Consider the following 20,535-nt stretch of genomic DNA (forward strand, 5'->3'; position numbering starts at 1 on the left):
GTTTGCCACCACATCCTTAGCACCTACATTTCTAATTATTATTTTTTAAATGCACTAGAGAAAATAACCTGAAAACAATTTGAGAATTGATTTAAGGGTTTTGCAAAATTATACTTAATGTTAGTGTTTCTTTTCTTTCAACCAGTCATAATTAAGAGGTTAAGAACTGCTGTATCAATGGGGGGCGGGAATGCTAATTTCAAATCTAGTTTTGTGTTCCAACTTCTTTTTCATCTTTATGGCACTGCATCTCATCTGAACATTTGCAATCCCTTGAATACCCTTTAATTTAGTTCAAAGTAATTTGGGGGAGGGAAGAGGATTATGCACTTTAATCGTGGTTAGTCCATGAATATTTGATGCTTTTTAAATATCAGAAATAAGTGTTTTAATCCCAAACAAGATATTTAAGAGCAGTTCGGACTGCAGAGATGTGATTAAAGGTATTAGAGGAGATTAGATACTGTACAAGGCAAGCAAGCAAAGATTTCAAGGACACAAAACTCCTCACTTAAAGTAAAATGCAGGAGCTTTTTTTTGTAAATAAGCATGAATGAAAAGTGGGTACACTTTCAACAAGGGGAAACATGTTTGTACGTTTGGGGGAATTTTAAAGAGCTATAATGGGTGTTTATTCCATTCTTGTGCAAAATCTGTGCAGATTTGGGCTTCCCAGTGCATCACTGTGATCAGCGAGTCAAGACACCGTTTGTCAAGTCACACGTCATATAGCTGCACTCTTAATGTCCCAACCCAGGATCTAGACAGCCCAGGATCTAGCACATCTAGACAGATTCCTAAAGTCCTCCTAAAGAAAGAAGCCTGCTATTCCCCCCCCCCCTCATAAAAATGTAAGAATTGACTTTCTGGATCTAACCAAAAATCAATCGAGCACAATGGTTTCTGGCCTCAAGGAACCCTTTCGCTTCTGGTTTTCCTGATGGTTTTCCTCCCACAGGTATGCTCACCACACAGATCAAAGCCACATCATTCCATTTCTGTTAATTTTACAGGAGCATCAGTATAAGCCATAGTGACAAAGATCTTATAAAAGGATTTGCTGATGACTTACATTAAAACAGACGGGTCGCTACTTTGCCTACTGAGATGGTATGAAAGGGCAACCAAAAGGCCACAGAAAGCAGAGAACAGTGCAGGAATGTGTTGAGCGTCCCACGGCTCCTGCAGAAGTAAATGGGGGTGGGGAAATGTCCTTAAATTCAACTGTAACACCACATATTAGAAGAATTACACTGTTAATTCTAATCTGGGAGAAGTTGTGATGTTTCCGACACACTGCATAATTATATAAACCACAATAGCATCCTTATATAAATCACAACAGCTTTTCAAATCAGCAGTTAGCAGCAAAAGAAACAAGGAAAACCACAGGAAGTCAGCTGATTCTACCCGCCCACACCGCTGACCGACCACCAATCTCCTTCCTACAAACCTGCGGACCCAGAGGAACAATGAATACTTTATAATGAATCCATCTCATTTCCCTTCCAGCACAATGACATGGAGTAGTCTTAAAACACAAAATAGTCGATAAAACAGCAGTGTCTTCCATCACTTGCTTAATATAGACAACTGCTGCCTTATGGGTTCTGTAAAACAACAATGCAAACCACACAGAAGCAGCTTCGCATGGCAAACCACAGGTGGTATATAGCTCCCGCCATATTGCAGACAATTTGGATGTCTCCATTGCAAAGCTAGAAATGAAAGAAATTGGCGGGAACCGTATAGGGAGCTGCCTCACACCCACTGAAAGCTGAAGGGAGCAGCCTCCCTTGGTGGCATTTCACACTATGGTCATTGCTTGCACTGATAGTAAAATTGGGCCTAATTATGCCAGCATTCTGTGGTCCATCGTTGTATAGGCAAGCAATGCCTATCTTTCTCCTTCTGCTTTGAGGTCCAGACGTTTCTCTGTTGCCACTCTAATAATAGTTTCATAAATTTAAGGTGCTTTTAGAAGTTATTTTATTGGGACTTCCGGGTTGGCGCTTCTGGCAATGGCGGATTTCCTCCGATCGGGAGGAATGTGCTCCGTGGAAAACAGGGTCTGAACCACCACGGCGAGGCGGAGACCCATCAAAAACCACAGGCAGGAGAAGCCTGTGGACGTGGGATTCGGCTGGCACCTTTGCGCCCCCCCCCTACTCGCGGGGAAACCCGGTTTTCGGGGATCAGGAGCGACGTGGGGTGAGTGGCGTGGTGCTTTGAATCGACTGCTTCTTTCACGGAGTGAAGCCGCATTGCTGTTGCCAGAGAGCGCTGACTTTTTCCTGTGGACAATTGGATTTTAAACAACTGCCCATGAGTAGAACGGAAAATTGGATTAAGATTTTTTTTTAATTTGGCACTGAAGCAGGAAGGTCTAAACAGGAAGTCCGCCTTCTGCTTTTTGTAGATAGATTGAAGCAAAGACACGGCAAGCTAGAGTTTAGAAAGTCGTCTGTAAAGGACCAAAATTTCATCATTTAAAATTACTGAACCCCCCTTGGAAGCAGGAGAAGAGGGGGGAACCTTTTTTAGACTGTTTAAACCTGAAGAGAGAGTAAAGAAAGGCAATTTCCCACCGTCTTGAACCTGGGAGCGGGGTGTCAGGACAGACGTTCTGGGGAAGTTCATTGACTATGGACACACATTTTTGACAGATAGTTAAAAGAAGAGAAACATATTGATTCCATTGTTCCCCTCCGCATTTAAAAGGAACAAAATATTGACAAAATATCCGAAACAGGAAAACTTTGTTGCTAGATCTGCTTTAAAAAAAAAAAAAGATGGATACAAAAAGAAATTGTTTCCCCTAGAGGGAGCTTGTGAAACTGTTATTAAAACCGAACTGGGGAGCTTTGCAGCTGTAACAGATTAAGATCGTGGGACCATACTTCGACCTTGAACAAGAATGTACTCGGAGGCTCTGGTGCTTGCCTTTTGCAAGACAAGTGCTTTATTGGAACAGTTACATGAGAAGATGGATTTGATGACTGTTGCGATCGGAAATTTTGGACAGACAGTGGGTACCTATATAAAACCCACTTAGGAATTAATCCAGGAATGTGCTTTGACAGATGAGATGAAGGAGGAGGCTGTTGCTGGACCCCGGGTGGCAGAGATGGAGGGAGCTGTGGCCCAGCAGGAACATGAGTTGTTGGATTTGACGAATGAACCTGGAAAAAGTCAGATTTGGAGAGATGGAGTTCTGTTTGGCTTGGAGATGGGGGGCTGGATGGACCCCCCTATGCAGGGATGTTTTGATTTTTCAAGTCTGGCTTTGGGCTGGGGGGAGCTCAGAGTTGTGGGGGCCCTTAACTTTGGAGGGGCCTTGAAACATGCCTTCAAATACCACGTGGATTTCGGTGTTGACTATGGAAAAGGGGCTGACTTGTCGAGAAGGGACAAAAATATTGTCAAGCTGGAGTCTCCCCGAGTGAAAGGAGCAGAAGACAAAGTAAAGTACAGGTATAAATATGAAGAAGACCTGCGGAAGGGACATGGAAGAGACTTAAGAGCCTCGGACATAAGGTCACCAGGTTGATGGACTAGATCAGTGTTTCCCAACCTTTTTTGGGCAAAGGCACACTTGTTTGATGAAAAAAATCTCGAGGCACACCACCATTACAGCCCCGTGACGTCAGCGCGCAGCGTCACGCCGGGAGGGACGCACGAAAGTGTAAGTTTCAATTTTTTCCCCTCCCCCTTGCCGGGGAACCTCCAAGCTTTGGGGGTGGGGGGGGAGGAGGCAGCAAAGCGAGGCAGGAAGGAGAGCGCGGCTTGGCTGGGTGAGCTTTGGCAGGGAATGAGAGCCGCAAGGCGGGCGCTGCGGACGGAGGCGCTGCCCACCGAGCTCGCAGGCAGCCAGGCAGGCAGACGGCGAGAGCCCCGCGCTGGGCGGCCTCTCCTCGCCGCCGCCGCCCCGCCTCTCGCCGCCCGACTCGCCCGCCTCCCTCCAGGCAACATCTCGCGGCACACTAGTGTGCCACGGAACAGTGGTTGGGAAACACTGGACTAGATGGATGGGATAGAAAGGACTGACAAAACCCGAGACCAGGAAGAAGAGACGATGGATGAAGATTGGAAGAAAGTTTTAAAAATTCATTTAGAAAAGTATTGTAAAATTAATGAGTATTAGAAAAATGTTGGAATGAAATTATTGGGCTTTAGCAGAAATGTTAAAAAGAATTATGTAAGAATATGTAATGGTTAAGAGAATTTGGTATAAATAAGATTTAAGTTTTAAGTTTTAGGACTTTTAATGGTAAGATAAGGTTAAAATAGATTAAGGTAATTTAATGACAGAATATTGTGAAAGATGTAAAGGATTTGCTGAGATAATTAATAACTAGAATACAAAAAAGGAAGGTGAGAGGAGGTCAATGAAATAAGGTAATGACAGTTAAGGATCTGGGAATATTGGATTTGTTTTTTAATTTTTTGTTTATTTTTGCTTTTTGCTTTTGATGTATTGTGTGTTTTGTTTTTTGTTTTTGACTTTGGTTTTTATTGATTTATATTGTTTAATTGTTACTTTTATCTACTTTTTCCTTTCCTTTTTTTCTCTTGGTTTTTCCTTCTTATTTCTTTGTAACCTTAAAATTCTCAATAAATATCATTTTAAAAAAATACAAGTTATTTTATTGTTTTATCACTTGTGTGACTGACAGCAAGGTTCCTTTGGGAGGAAAGGTTGGTTATATAAGTTTAATATATAAATAAAAGAATAAGGTAAGACTCAGTACATATTCAAAACCAAGTTGCTAAGGAAAACCATGAAGAAATACCACAATCGTATTCATTTTGACATTTGTGAGTATCATATCACTCATAATAGATAGTAAAACTTGAAAGCTATTTCATCTTTTGAATAGCTGTAGGAAAGACTCCAAAGTTTTCTAATTTAAAGAACTTTTATCAGCCTGTCTCCAAAACTGCCTCACATATTCTGAAGTATTTGTAAATACAGATCATGTTTTTCTCTTGACTCTATGAACAGAATGTAATGGAATCATGGATTTCTTTTATACGTGCTTCTGTGGATATCAAGTCGTGTTTTAAAAATCTACTGAGAATTCTAGCTGTTTGAAGATTACCTTTACATTGTAGAGTTTGCCGCTCAGAAATGTTAATTAAGACAAATTAGTCAAAGTTATGGGTGTGTGGATTAAGTTACTGGTACTAAAAAGTGGGCCTCACAAAGCACTTCATGCCTCATTAATATAATCAATGGGTGTGAGAGAATTTAAATATCCCAATTCCACCTGTTAAGAAAGCCTTGAACAGTAATTAGCTACAGGAGCCTGTAAATCAATTTTGTACTTCAATGCGCCTGAGAACATATGCACAGAATGCACACCGGCACATGTACTGCCACTAAGCGTGCCTAAAAGCAGGGATAGCAAATCTGTTTCCAGTGTAGACTTACTGTAAAATAAGTGGCTGGGCATGAATAATAAACATTTGTAAACTAGGAAAAACCATAACCAGGAGGATACAGGGGAATTATTTGAATGGTATCAGTGACTTCATGGGGTATCATCTTAACTCCATCTTGGCTCATGACACAAATAAGCCTACTTCCCATTGATTTGGGGGGGTAATTTTGAGAGAGTCAAAGGCTAAGGAACAGCCCAAGTCAAAACTGGAATGGGGTCCTATTAGGTAGTTGATGGACAGTGCTGGTCATCTCCTGGTAGATCCTGCAACGAAGATGCTAGCTAGGCCTTCCTTTGGATTCAGGGGGTAGGCAGGTTTGAGTCTCCACCTTACTACTTATTCCTTCACAGGCAGCACAACTCCCATCTGACAACTTTGCTGCAAGTCACTGCCTTCTGAAGCCAGGCAGTTGTCCGAAAAGTCTTTCAGTGCTTCCGAGGCAAATGCAAACTCAGGGGCTGGGCCACAGAACAGTGACAGAGAAGACACACTGCATGAGGAAGGTTCCAGCTTCAATCCAATTCTATTTCAATACACGAACTGAAAGAGGTGGCCATTATAAAGAAGGCGTTTCAAAAAGGATAATTTACAAGAGGGAAGAAGAAGAGGAGGAGGAGTTTGGATTTGATATCCCGCTTTATCGCTACCCTAAGGAGTCTCAAAGCGGCTAACAATCTCCTTTCCCTTCCTCCCCCACAACAAACACTCTGTGAGGCGAGTAAGGCTGAGAGACTTCAGAGAAGTGTGACTAGCCGAAGGTCACCCAGCAGCTGCAGGTGGAGGAGCAGAGACACGAACCTGGTTCACCAGTTTGCGAGTCCACCACTCTTAACCACTACACCACACTGGAGAGGATGTGGTGTTGAATTGTATTGAGGTTGCAGTCACCTAAGTTGCATGCACGCCACACATTTAAAGCACATCCCCCTCCCCAATAATCCTGGGAACTGCATGAAATTGTGTTTTGTGTGCTTTAACACATTGGGTTTTACATTTCTCAAGCAGCAAAATGCTATATGAAATATAGCATTTTCTGTGTGTGTGTGTGTGTGTGCGCGCGCGCGCGCAAGCGCGCGCACCCGCCCAAATATATATTAATCCTTCTGTTCCACATCTGCTCGGTTCATTTATTATTATTTATTATTATTATTTATGCCACAAGGTGCCATAGGAAGGCACTGGACATAGTAAAAGATCCATCGCATCCTGGTCACTGTCTCTTCGAACTCTTGCCGTCGGGACGGAGATACAGGTCGATGAAGACAAGAACGAGTCGTCTTAAGAACAGCTTCTTCTCCAGAGCGATCTCGGCCCTGAATGGGAAGCCTGGACTTTGAAAGTCATCTAATCTCCCTTGCTGTATTATACTGTATTGTTTAATTAGTGTTTTTATGGAGCAGTCAAGTAATTTCGTTGTCCCCGAAGGGGGCAATGACAATAATTTTTTTTAATTATTATTATTATTATTATTATTATTATTATTATTATTATTAATTTATTTATTTTGTTTATTTGTTTGTTATTATTACAATTTATCACCTGCCCTTTACCCAAAGTTTCCCAAGGTGAGTTACAACAATTAAAACACATCCAAAATGTTTCCTTCTTATTTATCATTTTTCAGTTCTCTATGACCACTTGCACTGATCAATAGGACAAGCAATCTCTGTGTGGAGAAAGTGTTTGTGTGTGTATTTCTTATTATATTCTATCTATGCAGACCACAAGCAAAGCAGGAGGGAAAGCACTATGCAATCTGAGTGCCCTTTCTACTGAATTTGGAGCGTGCACCACTCCACTACAAGAAGGCCCTGAAATGGAAATGAAAGTCATTTTTAGAAAGGAAATCAGGCTCACGTAGGCCTTCACTTCACACACCATAAAGAGATATGAAAATTCCAAATTCAGAGTGGACTAAGGTTAGAAGGTGAAATAAGTAGTATCATTTTTGCATGCCTCATTTTTCTGCTTTAGGAGTATCTTCAAAAAGAACAGAGTCATAAAAATTCAAATAAGGCATAATTTTCCTGTGTGAACAGAAAGTCTGCAGTTAATATGTGTAATTTGAAGGAGATATCTTGTAAATCTTTTGCAGCGCACTCCAACTTCAGGGTAGCATTATGAGCACATTTCAAAGCAGTATGAAGTCGAGCCTATGGGCAAGATTGCTTATCTACAAAGCCACCTGCCTGCTGTAATTTAGTTGATTGTGCTGTGAAAAGATGTGGAAATGGTGGAACATGTTTAAAAGGATTGTCCTTAACGCTATTTACCAAAGGCGATTTGGAAGTTCAGTTAACCCTCGGAAAGCACAAAACTATACAAAGCAACTGATTAATGTGTTAGCATTAAGATTTTCGTTCTCTCCTCCATAATCGCATACAATATTTCCCAGCTCCTTCCACTTTAAATTCTCCTTTTTCAGTTTCCACTTCCACAGTGGCCTTCCTTCCACATTTATGTTCCACAAACATAAGTTATGATGCAGGGTCTCCTTGTTGAAGCATATATGCACAATACACCAAGTTTCACAAACTTTCCCCCTTTTTTTGCAAGGAGGGAAAATATTGCAAATCTGAGCATTATCTATACAGGTCTGTAGACAGAAGAAAACAGAGAAACTGAGACTGGAACCACAGTAGCAGCAGCCCTGCTTTGCGACCAGAATCACTCCCCTTCTTACCTTTACTGCATTGAAACAGAATGCGTACAGGACAATCACAACTATGAAGCTCCGAAAAATACTGTACAGCGAAGAGATCATCCCGGCAGCAGCTGAAACACAAAAACCAAAATGCACTGCTTCCTCTCTGGATATAGCTGTTATGGCGCAAATTAAAATATGTCATGGATAGCTCAGTTGGTTAGAGCGTGGCGCTGATAATGCCAAGGTTGCAAGTTCAATTCCCACATTGGACAGCTGCATATTTTTGCATTGCAGAGGGTCGCACCAGATGATCCTCAGGGTCCCTTCCAACTCTACAATTCTATGATTCTTTGACAGATTCCTGCCAATTTATGACAAGGGTTTTGCCCAAGTCAACAAATCGAACAAGTTATTGGACCTGGAGAGACCAAAATGACAACCTGAAGCATTACTAATTCAACACATATCAAAGTGATTGCCGAAGAGGACATGGCTGTGGGCAGCCTCAGGCAGCTCCGCCAGACCACAGTGCCTGCCCACAAAAGTGAGACCTGTGATGGGATAGTAAAACAGCTGAAGAGGAGAGGCATGAAGAGGCTAGAGGAAGAACCATGACTGAGGAGAAGGGCCCTGTTTAGCATCACTTCTCCCCGATCTCCCAGAAGCTCACTAAGGCTGCTGTAGGCTGGAACGAGGTGTGTTTAGTGCACCTGACTGGTTGCTCAATGGGACACAGATGCAATAAAGTGCCATCAGACCCCGGTGTCCCAAGCCCTTCCGTGGATGGATGCAGCCTGCATTGCTACCAAAGAGGCAACACCAAAGGTTTTCTGGTCGCCATATTTATCCGTGTTGATGATCATGAAGAGAGAGAGTTGTTGTGTGCAGGCATTATCTACACAATATAAGTTACTTACCGGAACCTCCAAACAGCAGCATATCAATTTGTTCAAGGAGATATATGCAGAAAGTGTTGATTTGTGGGAAAAGGCCAAGAAGGGAAATGGCAGGAAAGCAAAATAAAAATCCTGAAATTAAACATGCAGAGAGGCAGAAAATTAGATTATTGCCTGCACCTGGAAAAAAAATTATGTCATAAGAGTACAAAATCAAGAAAGGGATTTGGGGAAACTGTTGGGACTCCACTGAAGCTGTTACCTACACATTTCTCCTTTGTTGCTGTTGTTATTATCTTATTGAGTTGCCACATGAAAAGGCTATAATATAAATGTATTGAATATTGTTATGTGAAACTGTAATAATTGTTTGATCTATGGTCTAAATAAAAATACAATTTGGTGAAGAAACGATTACACCCTTGTGAACTCTGAAGACTGCCTTGCTCTTATTCCCTACACTATGGGGTCAACATCCTAGTGGACTAGTACAGAGCTCGAAGAGTAAAAGCTTTTTAGTGTCAAGATGCAACGAAATGATTGGATGTTTAGGTAGACATATAAGAGGGACAACTTGTTCAGGAGTGGTTGGCCTATGGATATAAGACTAGATACAGAGCTGATGACCAATTAGTGCAAATGTGAGGTGCATATGTGACTGAAATGCTAGTATACCTTGAGAAAACTATCCTTCTCATGAGCTATTGCAAGGCCTTATGAGGTGGAGCAGACCAGAAGTGGGAAGACCTCCCTCCATCTCCTCTCCTTGCTGCTCCCAGAACACCAGTTGAAGAAAAGAGGGAGGGGGTTGAGGGTTCAGATATTTGGAGAAGCATCTTGGTTGGTTTATGAGCCAATCTGACACAAGCCAGAGGGAAATCGCTTATCTCATTTCCAATTTAAAACATGTAGCAGGCAGAAGGGAGCATATTGTGTCAGGACAGCATGTAAACTGCTGCAGTCAGTTACACTGGAGCCGTATCATGAGAAATCCAACAAAAATCTGATCTGAAATCCATGGGAAAAAGGAGGGAGGCGCCTCCTGTCAGGTCATAGTTCCAGTTCAAGAAAAAAGCAATCAGACAGCTATGTTAACAGGGCCATAGGGAGGCTGTAGAAAATTGGGTCTCAAATTGCACACAGATTGTTTGTTCTGCTTCTTATGGTGGGGCAGGGGGACACTTTGTTATTTCTGGCAATTTCCCCTGTGAATAAACCATGTGTTACTTAAGAAGACTGGGCAGGCTACATTTTTTATTCTAATCTGCCATGAAAATGAAAATAAATGGGTCGGGGGAGCAAAAGTCAGTTTGTGCGAACTTTCGCATTTTACTATACAGCACCTGGCCCACTGTTACTTGGCTCCTTTCTTAGAAAGTGCCAGTTCTTGCATGGCTCAGTACTGGGCAAGCACAGTGAAGCATCCAGCTTTGTAAACATTGACCCAGGAAGGCCTTCACATTGAGAGAATTAAGGCGGAGTGGGGGAAAGGAAGGTTTTCTTATTCTAGGCAGTTAACAACGATTTGTAATATGACGTCCCTAAGGGATTCTAATGACATGCACCTTTCCAACAGAAAACAAAAGAAGATATCAAGCTGTCTAGCATAAAATTAAAATAAACGTGGTGGTGAGATAAATCCGCTGGATGAATCATGTGCTTATGCTGGCATTCATTTGCACTCCTCTCTTGAGCAGCTATTGAACAGGTATATGAGCTCTATTATGAGTACATATTTGTATGTAAGAACATAAGAAGAGCCTGCTGGATCAGGCCATTGACCCATCTAGTCCAGCAACCTGTTCTCACAGTGGCCAGATGCCTGTGGGAAATCAGTAATCAGGATTCAAGCGCAAGAGCTTCCAGCTACAGGAATTCAGAAGAACTGCTGTCTCCAACTGTAGAGGGAGAGGACGGCCATTGTGGCTAGTGACCCTCAACAGCCCTCTCCCTCCATAAATTTGTCTAAACCTCTTTCAAAAGCTATCCAAGTTGGTGGCCATCGCCACTTCCCATGGCAACGAGTTCCATGGTTTGACTATATGTTGTGTGAAGAAGCACTTTATTTTATCTGTCCTGAACTTTCCAACGTTCAGCTTCATTTGATGTCCACATTTGATGTCCACAGTGTTATGGGGTGGGAGATCACAATCCACTTTCTCCAGGTTTGTGTAATTTTAAAAACGTCCATCATATTGCCTCTTAGTCACCTTTTCTTTAAACCAAAAAGTCCCAAACACTGCAACCTTTCATCATAGGGGAGCCGCTCCATCCCTTTCATCATCATCATCATCATCATCATCATCATCATCATCATTTATTATTTATACCCCACCCATCTGGCTGGGTTTCTCCAGCCACTCTGGGCGGCTTCCAACAAAATATTAAAATACAATAGTCGGTCAAACATTAAAAGCTTCCCTAATCAGGGCTGCCTTCAGATGTGTTCTAAAAGTCTGGAAGTTGTTTTTCTCTTTGACATCCGGTGGGAGGGCGTTCCACAGGGTGGGTGCCACTAGCCAGGAGACCCTCTGCCTGGTTCCCTTTAACTTTGCTTCTTGCAGCGAGAGAACCGCCAGAAGGCCCTTGGCGCTGGACCTCAGTGTCTGGGCAGAACGATGGGGGTGGAGACGCTCCTTCAGATATAATGGACCAAGGCCGTTTAGGATTTTCATCATTTTGGTTGCCCTTTTCTGAATCTGTTCCAACTGTACAATATACTTTTTGAGGTGAGGTGACCAGAACTTACCACAATATTTCAAATCTGGCTGCACCAAAGATTTGTATAATGGCATAATGATATGTTTTCAATTCCTTTCTGAATGATCCCTAGCATGGAATTTGCCTTTGGCACAGCTACTGCAAACTGGGTTGACAACTTCATCAAGGTAGCTAACTATGATCCCAATGTCTCATTCCTGGTCTGTGACCTCCAGTTTAGATCCCATAAGTATATATGTGAAATAAAGATTATTATTTTTTGACCCAACATGCATCACCTTACACTTGCCTACATTTAATTGTATTTGCCATTTTACTGTCCAGTCACTGAGTTTGGAGAGGTCCTTTTGGAGAATGGCACAAGAAGACTAGCTTGGTACTAGGACTTCACGGGCTTTTTGATGCCATCAGCCAATGCATCAGCCAAACTCCTTATCTCTTATTTATTAAATTCTTCCAACCCTAAGTGCTAACTGATGAGCAGACCGAATCAACAGGTTACCAAGCAACTATAGGAAATAACGAAAACACATCTGCTGGAGTCAAAAGGCCCATTCTTCAGTAATAAGGGAACCATTTGCTCAATTACACACTTATTAAGATGGGAAATTAAATCCATCATTAAAATAGGGTGGGAGGAGAGAATAAAATTATATTATGACCCAAAAGCATAATATAAGTGACCCTTAATGAGGAAGAGGCCAAATGTTGAGAGAGAGAGAGAGAGAGAGAGAGAGAGAGAGAGAGAGAGAGAGAGATTGAGAGATTGTTTGGCAGACAAGCCATTTCATTGTGAGAGACTAGAACAAGAGAACTGTAAAACTGGCATGTCAGAACTGTAAGATATATGTGCCAGTAATTATCACAGAAAGGCCTGATCATTCACCGCTGGACTTCCTCTGTTGATATAGGAATCTCATCAGTGGCTGCAGGAAGTCAGTATATCTGCAGGAAGTCAGTATACCTCCAGTATACCTGAAGGAGCGTCTCCAACCCCATCGTTCAGCCCAGACACTGAGGTCCAACGCTGAGGGCCTTCTGGTGGTTCCCTCACTGTGAGAAGTGAAGCTACAGGGAACCAGGCATAGGGCCTTCTCGGTAGTGGCACCAGCCCTGTGGAATGCCCTCCCATCAGATGTCAAGGAAATAAGCAACTATCTTACTTTTAAAAGACATCTGAAGGCAGCCATGTTTAGGGAAGTTTTTAATGTTCGAAGTTTTAATGCTTCATTATTATTATTATTATTATTATTATTATTATTATTATTCTGTTGGGAGCCACCCAGAGTGCTTGCGGAAACCCAGCCAGATGGGCGGGGTATAAATAATAAATTATTATTATTTTTAAGTCAAGGAGGTGACTTAAAGTCAGGGAGTTACCAAACCTCAATGTTCCTCTTTAGGGCTAGGTGTGCCAGAGCCCTCTGGGTCAGGTTGTGGAGCCAAGCAAGCTTTGGCAGGTCTAGGGACTAAGGCCAGTGTTTTTGTTATGTCAGCCAAGGGTGGAATCCAGCACAAAAGCTATCCGTTCACCAATGTGGTTGAGTTTCAGCACCACCCAGAACTCATAATACAGTTACACTATGCAAGAACACAGCAACGTAATGAGTCAGGCACACCCAGCTCTGGTTCTGAAACACAGGGTCTAATTCCTTATTTGATGACTGAAACAGAAGAGTCCACACCACTCATGGGAAGTACTTCCCCTGCTGGACCTAGCTTTTCTATTTTTAAAGCCATTTTTATTACTGAAAAACAAATTAAAAACATACAGAAATCAACATCAAATGGCAAGCATTTTTAACATAAGAACTAAAAGGAAAAAAAAGAGAAGACTTCTGATTCTCTGTCTATCAGGTTTAAAAACTCTTACTTCATAATAACATGCTTGATCTTGAAGTGGCTAACAATCCCCATCCACCCCCGAGAATAAAAACAAAATTAGAATTTATAAAATACATAGAGTAAATGTTTATTTATTCACATTTCTATCTCTGTTTTCCTCCAAGGAGTTTAAAGCATCTGAAACATGGTATTGTTAAAATTGGTAAATATGCACCCCAAAAGCACACTGGGTGTTTCCACGGCACCCTAAAAGGTAGGCAGAAATACAACTGGGTGGACCTCTGTGGCAACATCCTTACCTTGGCACAATAACAGAGAATGCCCAGTCCCTTGTGCTACCTACCCCATGTTACTTCCAATGGCAGGAGACAACACAGAATGGTCTCCAGTGTTGTCCCCAATGATTGAGAAGTTTCAAGTTACAACCCTAAAAGCTACTTCAATGCATCTTCCAGAGGGAAGTTTGGAGCAGAGAAGTAATCTCAGAGGGGTATTTAACCCTTTCACCACTTTTCTATTGGAATTTTCTCACCACGCTTTTTCTATTGGAATTTTCTCACCACGCTTCTCCCCATCTCTCAGGACTCCAGCTGCATGTTCTCCTCCACAAACATGCATTTGGAGCAGCTGGAGGAGGTCAGCAGGGTGAGGTGGGGAGAGGAGACATGGGGCTGCTTGGGGAGGGTGAGCAGCAGCAATATAACTTAAAGAGACGCCCCACCTCTTTTCAGGCTCTTTTTAAAAAAGCAAAACAAAACATGGCACTGCATAATAAAGACATTAAACAACACCTGAACATTCCCAACATTCTGAAAACACCCCCAGAAATTATTATAACTTCAGCAGCATCTTCCATTATATCAGGGTATGGAAGCTTTTTCAACCCAAGTGAGCTTTCGCTGCTGGGCAACCTTCCAAGAAGAACATGGCAGTGATTGGCGAGACCAGAGGCAAAAGTGGGTGGGGCAACAAATGTCATTTTTACCATTGCATAGTAGGATGTTTCTACACACAGGGCCAGTGAGGGGTGCGGCTTGGGGAAGTTTTTGTGGGTCAGATACAGAGGCCTGAATTTCCCTGTCCCTGCGCTACACAGATCAGAGGTTACTAGTGCTTGACTATGTACAACACACAAGACATCCATCCATGTTTAAAGGTTTATTCTCTACCACATTCTGAACCCCAGAGATAAAAAGCAAAGAGGCAAAAGAAGTGTCAAAATAAGAGCACTAGACTGCCCATTATTAACGTTTAACTCACCAATCACATGGTCTCTGGCTGCCCGAAATGATCCTGGTGAGAAGATCTTCAAGCCATATACCGTATAAATAGGGGGGCTTTTGTTTTGGGATCCTGCATCTAGCAATAAAATAAGGCCACACAATATACAAAAATACACAGGCCTGCTATACGTTATCAGCTGGTTGTGCCCCTAGAAAAGCAGACAAAACATAAATATATTTAATGCTGCCATTATACCCTTTCATACGCAAAGCGCAAATTTTCATATTGTACATCACAAAAATATTTTCATATCGCAAAACATGAAAAGTTCAAAACTTAGGATATGCATCTCAAATATCAGAGAATAGCAGTATATTATGATTTTCTTTTTTATTTCAAAATCCAAATGTATATGCCATTACACTACAATGGTCTGGTTTGTACATAATCCTAAACCGTAGTTAAATGGTTTAAAGCGAACAAGCAATGCACTGGTATTCACTGTGTGCAAAAGCCTGCTACTCATCCATGTCAAGCTAATTTTAACACGGTTTAATGCTACATGCGAACCAGCTTAATAGCAATTATAATGGAGCCACAAGTCTTGCACCACTGATGCCATGGATGAAGTGGTCAAAGGATCATACCATCGCCCCACTTTTGTGGGTGTCTCTTGTAACATTATGTTCCGCACCCTGGGAACTGCTGTATTGCGTGTTCTTCCCATGCTGCCCAGCATAAGGTTACCAGACGTCCCCGTTTCCCGGGGACAGTCCCCGGATTTACAAATCAGTACCCTGACAAAATCCATTGCAGTTGAAAAGTGTGCCCCAATTCATTGAAAAAAATCTGGTAAATCTGGTAAAAATCTGGTAAAAATCTTAGCCCAGCAATGCCAGAAGATCTTGGATACATAGGAAGATCAGCATTGATTCATACTGGAAACCTCAAAAGTGGCAGCAGGAGAAGATGTGATCTTCACTTTTCCTGTGCGTTGTCAGATACCCACTGGTATGGAAGGACACGGAAAGGACCCATACAGAAGCTCCCAGCTAACGTAATATTGGAAGGGGCGCTCCACCCCCAACTAAGAAGTCTGTGCAAATTTTCAAAACTGCAAAACCCACGGAAACAGCCTGAGATGAAGAGCACTTCTAGCTCTCACATAAAAATCCTGGTGGGAAACCACTTGGGGACAGTTATGCCAAGTCTCCTCCAGCTGTTTTAATACTGAAGGGCAAACATGTGGGGACTCTAATCATTCTTTAATTTCCCTGCTGTTGTGTGTCCTGGCATTAGCATCAACCTGCCTTGTGTGCTTTCACTTTAATGCAATTCTGTGAATTATGAAGAAGTACAATATGGCAGCCTGTCATGCCAACTTGCGGAGCCGTTCATAAGGGTGCCTGTGCTTCCATTTGCATGTATTATAAAATGTGAAAAAATGTTGGTGCTTGTAACACATTATGCAGCACTGCTCTATTTCAGATCTCTGATATATGTGCCTTGCTTTTCCATTTTGTCATGGGAAAAGCTGCTGTAAAGCTATCTGAAAAATATAAAGGAGGTTTTGAAAACAACAACAACAAGAAGAAGAAGACTTGGGCGCAGAAGAGAAGGGAAAGTAGAAGCGCAAAAACTTTATGGAGCCTTCTTCCAAAGTCCATTCAGATTTTCAGGAGACTGGTCAAAATGATCTCCTTTCACAAGGTGTTTGGGGAAGGGTGATCTGGTTAGCAGAGAAGTCCCTTCTGTTTTATGATGATGCTGTTTAGTGTGGTACTGATCCAGTTTTAGAAGACTTGTGCTTTTGTTGTTATGAGGCATGTTGAGGACCTGAATCACAGGATGTTGGATGGACTGGAAAGAACTTTGGTCTGAACACCTATGGATTGTGTGGCATTAATTAAACTTTTCTTAGCCTAACCACTGGTGGAGGAAGAGGGGTGCAGGGGGAGCGCACCGTCCCCGGCAAAGCGATCCTGGTGAGGTGCCACGCCCCCAGGACGTGCACCAGCCCCGTCCCTGCCTGCTCTCCGCCCCCCGGTGCTGGAGCATGAAGCTCCGCCACTGAGCTTAACATGACAGCTAAAAGCAGCATGGATGAGCAAAGTAGCTGCACCCTCTTTTCCAGTCCCCTGCATGTCCATGCAATCCCAAGGTTTGGTGGGATTTGCCCCTCTGCAAACAGAAAGGCTCCTTGTTCTGTTCAATGAAGGAACTGAGATCCAGTGGAAGCTCCTTGCTGGAGGAAGGTTGTATGTGAGGTGACTTTTGTTGATTCTGCCTTTGGCCCTTGCCGGTCAAGTTTCTTCCCACACAGTTCCAGAGGGTTCCCGAACACTCCAAAGAGATTTTCAGGGGGTGCATAGGAGGCCACAGAGAGAATTAGCTAAAAGTGCTTCTCCCATTCTTCCACAGGAGCATCCTGTGGGTGGAGATCCAGCCATAGATTCCATCCAGATGTCCCTAGGACTGAGTTATTTGTTTGGATAATATAGCTGGTGATAGGGGTGGAGAGGGGGCTCATATTACAGTCATGATGGGCACAACAGATGCCATGTCTTTTTCCCCAAAGCATTTGCAAAACAGGGGGTATGGAGAGCCTATAATTGCACAGCACGGTGGTTTGAAAGAAATGGCCATACTAAAAAGACATCAGAATCAGTGAAATCAAAAAGAGGGCAGGTTTCCCTATATAATAGCATTTCATAAAAGAAATCATAAATTTAGTATTTCAATAAAACTTGACTACCACTGCTGAACTTAGGTCCCCAATATTGCATTAGAAAAATGCTTTCATTAAAAATCATTAGGTGCTTTGTCTCTGCCAGTACTTTCAAATCAGGCTTTGATGTTATTATAATGCAATTTTGATTAAGCCAATTTCTTTTCATTTTAAAACAAATGTGCACATTATTAATGTCTGCCCATGCAACTGATTTGATTACCGCTCATGCTACTTTATATGGTTTAACTGACAAACAGAACTTACATTTAGCACAGAGAAAATTACCTCTTTAGCGAGGTCTGAATATTTATTTCTTATAAATCACTGGAAATCATATGTAGTAATGATTGGAACTAGAAACTAATGTGTTCTCTAATAGCAATGCCCAGTTTGCATCTAAGCATGAAATGCCTTTCAGCTCTGATGTATCTAGCAATTCCATATGCTTTGTGATTTATTTATGCTTGCAGGGAAAAGAAACACAATGAAGTTCAGGATTAACTAATTTGCATGTTAGCTGTGACATGAATTGCAGTGAACTTTGACAGCAAAATGACTTGGTGATTTGGGATCATGCAGAGCCTTTAAGTTTGAACCCATGGAGTTCTGGATTCGAGTTTTACAGTCTTTCTGACTGATGCAAGGGAGGGCTTATACAAATTTGGGAAGAGCTACAAATGAGCGAGAGAGATCCCAGTGTGGGCGCCACTCAAAAGTTGATAATATTGGGCTAGTGGTTGCAATTATAGAATCTAGGGTCAAGCCCAGAGGGTAGCACTGAGAGAAGTCATTGCCCCCCATGGTGTTTATGGTATCTAGTATCACAGGGTACTATTTTCTCATTAATGCTTTTCAGCATCTTGATGAAACCTCTAGAAGCAGTCCCTAGGATGTCATCAGTACACAGAAGAGCCTCAACTCTTACTTCCCTATTACATCTGAATCAGGTGGCACTGTGTGAGGACTGGATTGGTGCCTGGATGCAGTAGTGGGCTGGATAGGGACCAATAGTAAAGCCTAATTCCTGGTAAAATGGGGGAGCTGTGGGTGGGTGGTTTCTGTGTCCAGGGGATTACCTATTCTGAACAGGGTCACACTTCCACTGAGAGACCAGGTTCACAGCCTAGGGATGCTCCTGGATCCATCTATATCACTGGAGGCCCAAGTGGTCTAGGTGGCTAGAATACCTTTCTATACGCTTCATCTGGTGAGACAGCTACACCCGTTCCTCAATTCCTGGTCACTGTGATTCAGGTGCTGGCAACCTCAAAATCAGACTACTACATTAATTCATTCTAGATGGGCCTGTTGTGTTTGGTCTGGAAACTGTGACTAGACCAGAATGGAGCTGCCTAGTTGTTGATGGCAGCTTCCCATCACCAGCATATAACTCATCTGCATATAACTAGCTATCATGTCAAATCCAAGATTCTGCTGATAGTATATACAGCTCTGAACAGCTTTGGACTAACTTGCCCCATACCTGCCTGGTCTTTATGCTCATCTGGAGAAGAACTGTTAAGAGTGTCACATGATGCTTGCTTTCCTTCTACAAAAAACAGGGCATTCAGTATGTCTGCACCCAGTTGTGAAGCCCCTGCCTTATTCATATTAAACAGACACCATCAGATGTTTGCTCAAGACTCATCTGTTTACACAAACTTTTTTTGATATATGGCTCAACCCAGTTTCTACTGTGTATCACAGTCCAGATGTTAAGCACCTTTTTGCCGTTTTATGGGTACGTTAACTGCCTAGATACTTTGTTTATTGTGTGGCGTACGAGCATATAAAATAAATAGGTTTAACAGTCACAGAAATGCCATTCTGTCTATGCTCAACAAGGCAGACACAATTAACTAATTCAACCAGCACTGTCAACAATTTCCATTTTTTTTAAAGAAAAAAAAAATCAGGCTTCCAACCATTTCTGAAACACATACACACACAATTCTAGAGTATGTGAGTTCAAGGTTACACACATAGAGCTATATCTAACGATATTGTCCACTGGTACTCGTTGAGTTTTATTTTACATATTATATTGTATGTAAAAGTAACAAATAAGTTATTGGGGGGGGGGGTCATCAGTCTTCTAATCAGCATTAAGCCTAGCCAGCTGATAAACTACAAAATGAGTATCTAAACAGTCACATGCCACAATCTCCCTCCCCTTTTACTGCAGAGAATCAAATAGTACATTAAATTCTACCTTGAGCCCTGAGTGAGGACAAGTTAAAACTGGCAACAAATTGAATTTTCACAGTGGTATGTGCCATTACAAAGGACTTCTGGCTTGAATTCATAGTTACCATAGCTAATAATTCTCCAAGAATTCTGTACACCAAGGCCAATTTTAAAAAGGGAAATCCTTATCCTCTACTCACTATAATAATGGCTACCCGGATTTTTAGAACCCTCTATTATGGTCTGTGGGCAACTTTTGATATCACCTGTGTAAGCCCAAATAAATAGATGAGCAAGTAATTGCATAACTCATCTTACCAGAAACCCATTTAACATCCAAAACAAATGACTCAGGCAGCAAAACTGGGGGAGATGTGTGATTTCAAGCTGCACATCCAGCACACATTTCCCCATGGAGGGAAGGATGTGAGTCACTGCTTCAGACAGTGTCTGGAAGCATGGAAAGGGGATGTGCAAGTCATTTGCACATTTTCTTTCAATGCTTCTGAGTAACATCAGAAGCCACACTTTGTCAGCTGGGAATAAGTGAATTCTGTTCCTACAATTAGCAGATCCCATGCATCTCAGCTTGATGCCACTTGATAAAAACATTCCTAGTATATATCATAACTCTCCAGTATTGATTCTTTAATTATGCTTCTCCCAAAGTACTACAGTACTTTGGTGCTCATGCAAAAAGGGTGATTCAGACATCCAGAATGACAAAGTACAAGTTAATTTAGCAAGGAGAAAACATGTGTCACATGCAAGTCAGTCAACCTGAGGCTTCTTCGAATTACTTTGTGTCCGTCATCAGAATAAAAAAGTCATTTTATTGA

General features: G+C 42.1%; 1 protein-coding gene across 1 annotated transcript in view; it reads right to left on the reverse strand.

Annotated features, from left to right (window-relative positions):
* Positions 1 to 20,535, reverse strand: part of PCNX2 (pecanex 2) — a 120,803-nt gene that overhangs the window by 65,127 nt on the left and 35,141 nt on the right. The window contains exons 13-16 of the mRNA XM_081186251.1: positions 14,815 to 14,986; positions 9,010 to 9,120; positions 8,129 to 8,220; positions 1,073 to 1,182 (exon numbers count right to left, since the gene is read on the reverse strand). Of these exons, the coding sequence (XP_081042377.1) occupies positions 1,073 to 1,182; positions 8,129 to 8,220; positions 9,010 to 9,120; positions 14,815 to 14,986 (485 nt within the window). The remainder of the gene's footprint in view (positions 1 to 1,072; positions 1,183 to 8,128; positions 8,221 to 9,009; positions 9,121 to 14,814; positions 14,987 to 20,535) is intronic.

The sequence above is a fragment of the Podarcis bocagei genome (assembly GCF_964188305.1).
Source record: "Podarcis bocagei genome assembly, chromosome: 3".
Classification (NCBI taxonomy): Eukaryota; Metazoa; Chordata; class Lepidosauria; order Squamata; family Lacertidae; genus Podarcis; species Podarcis bocagei.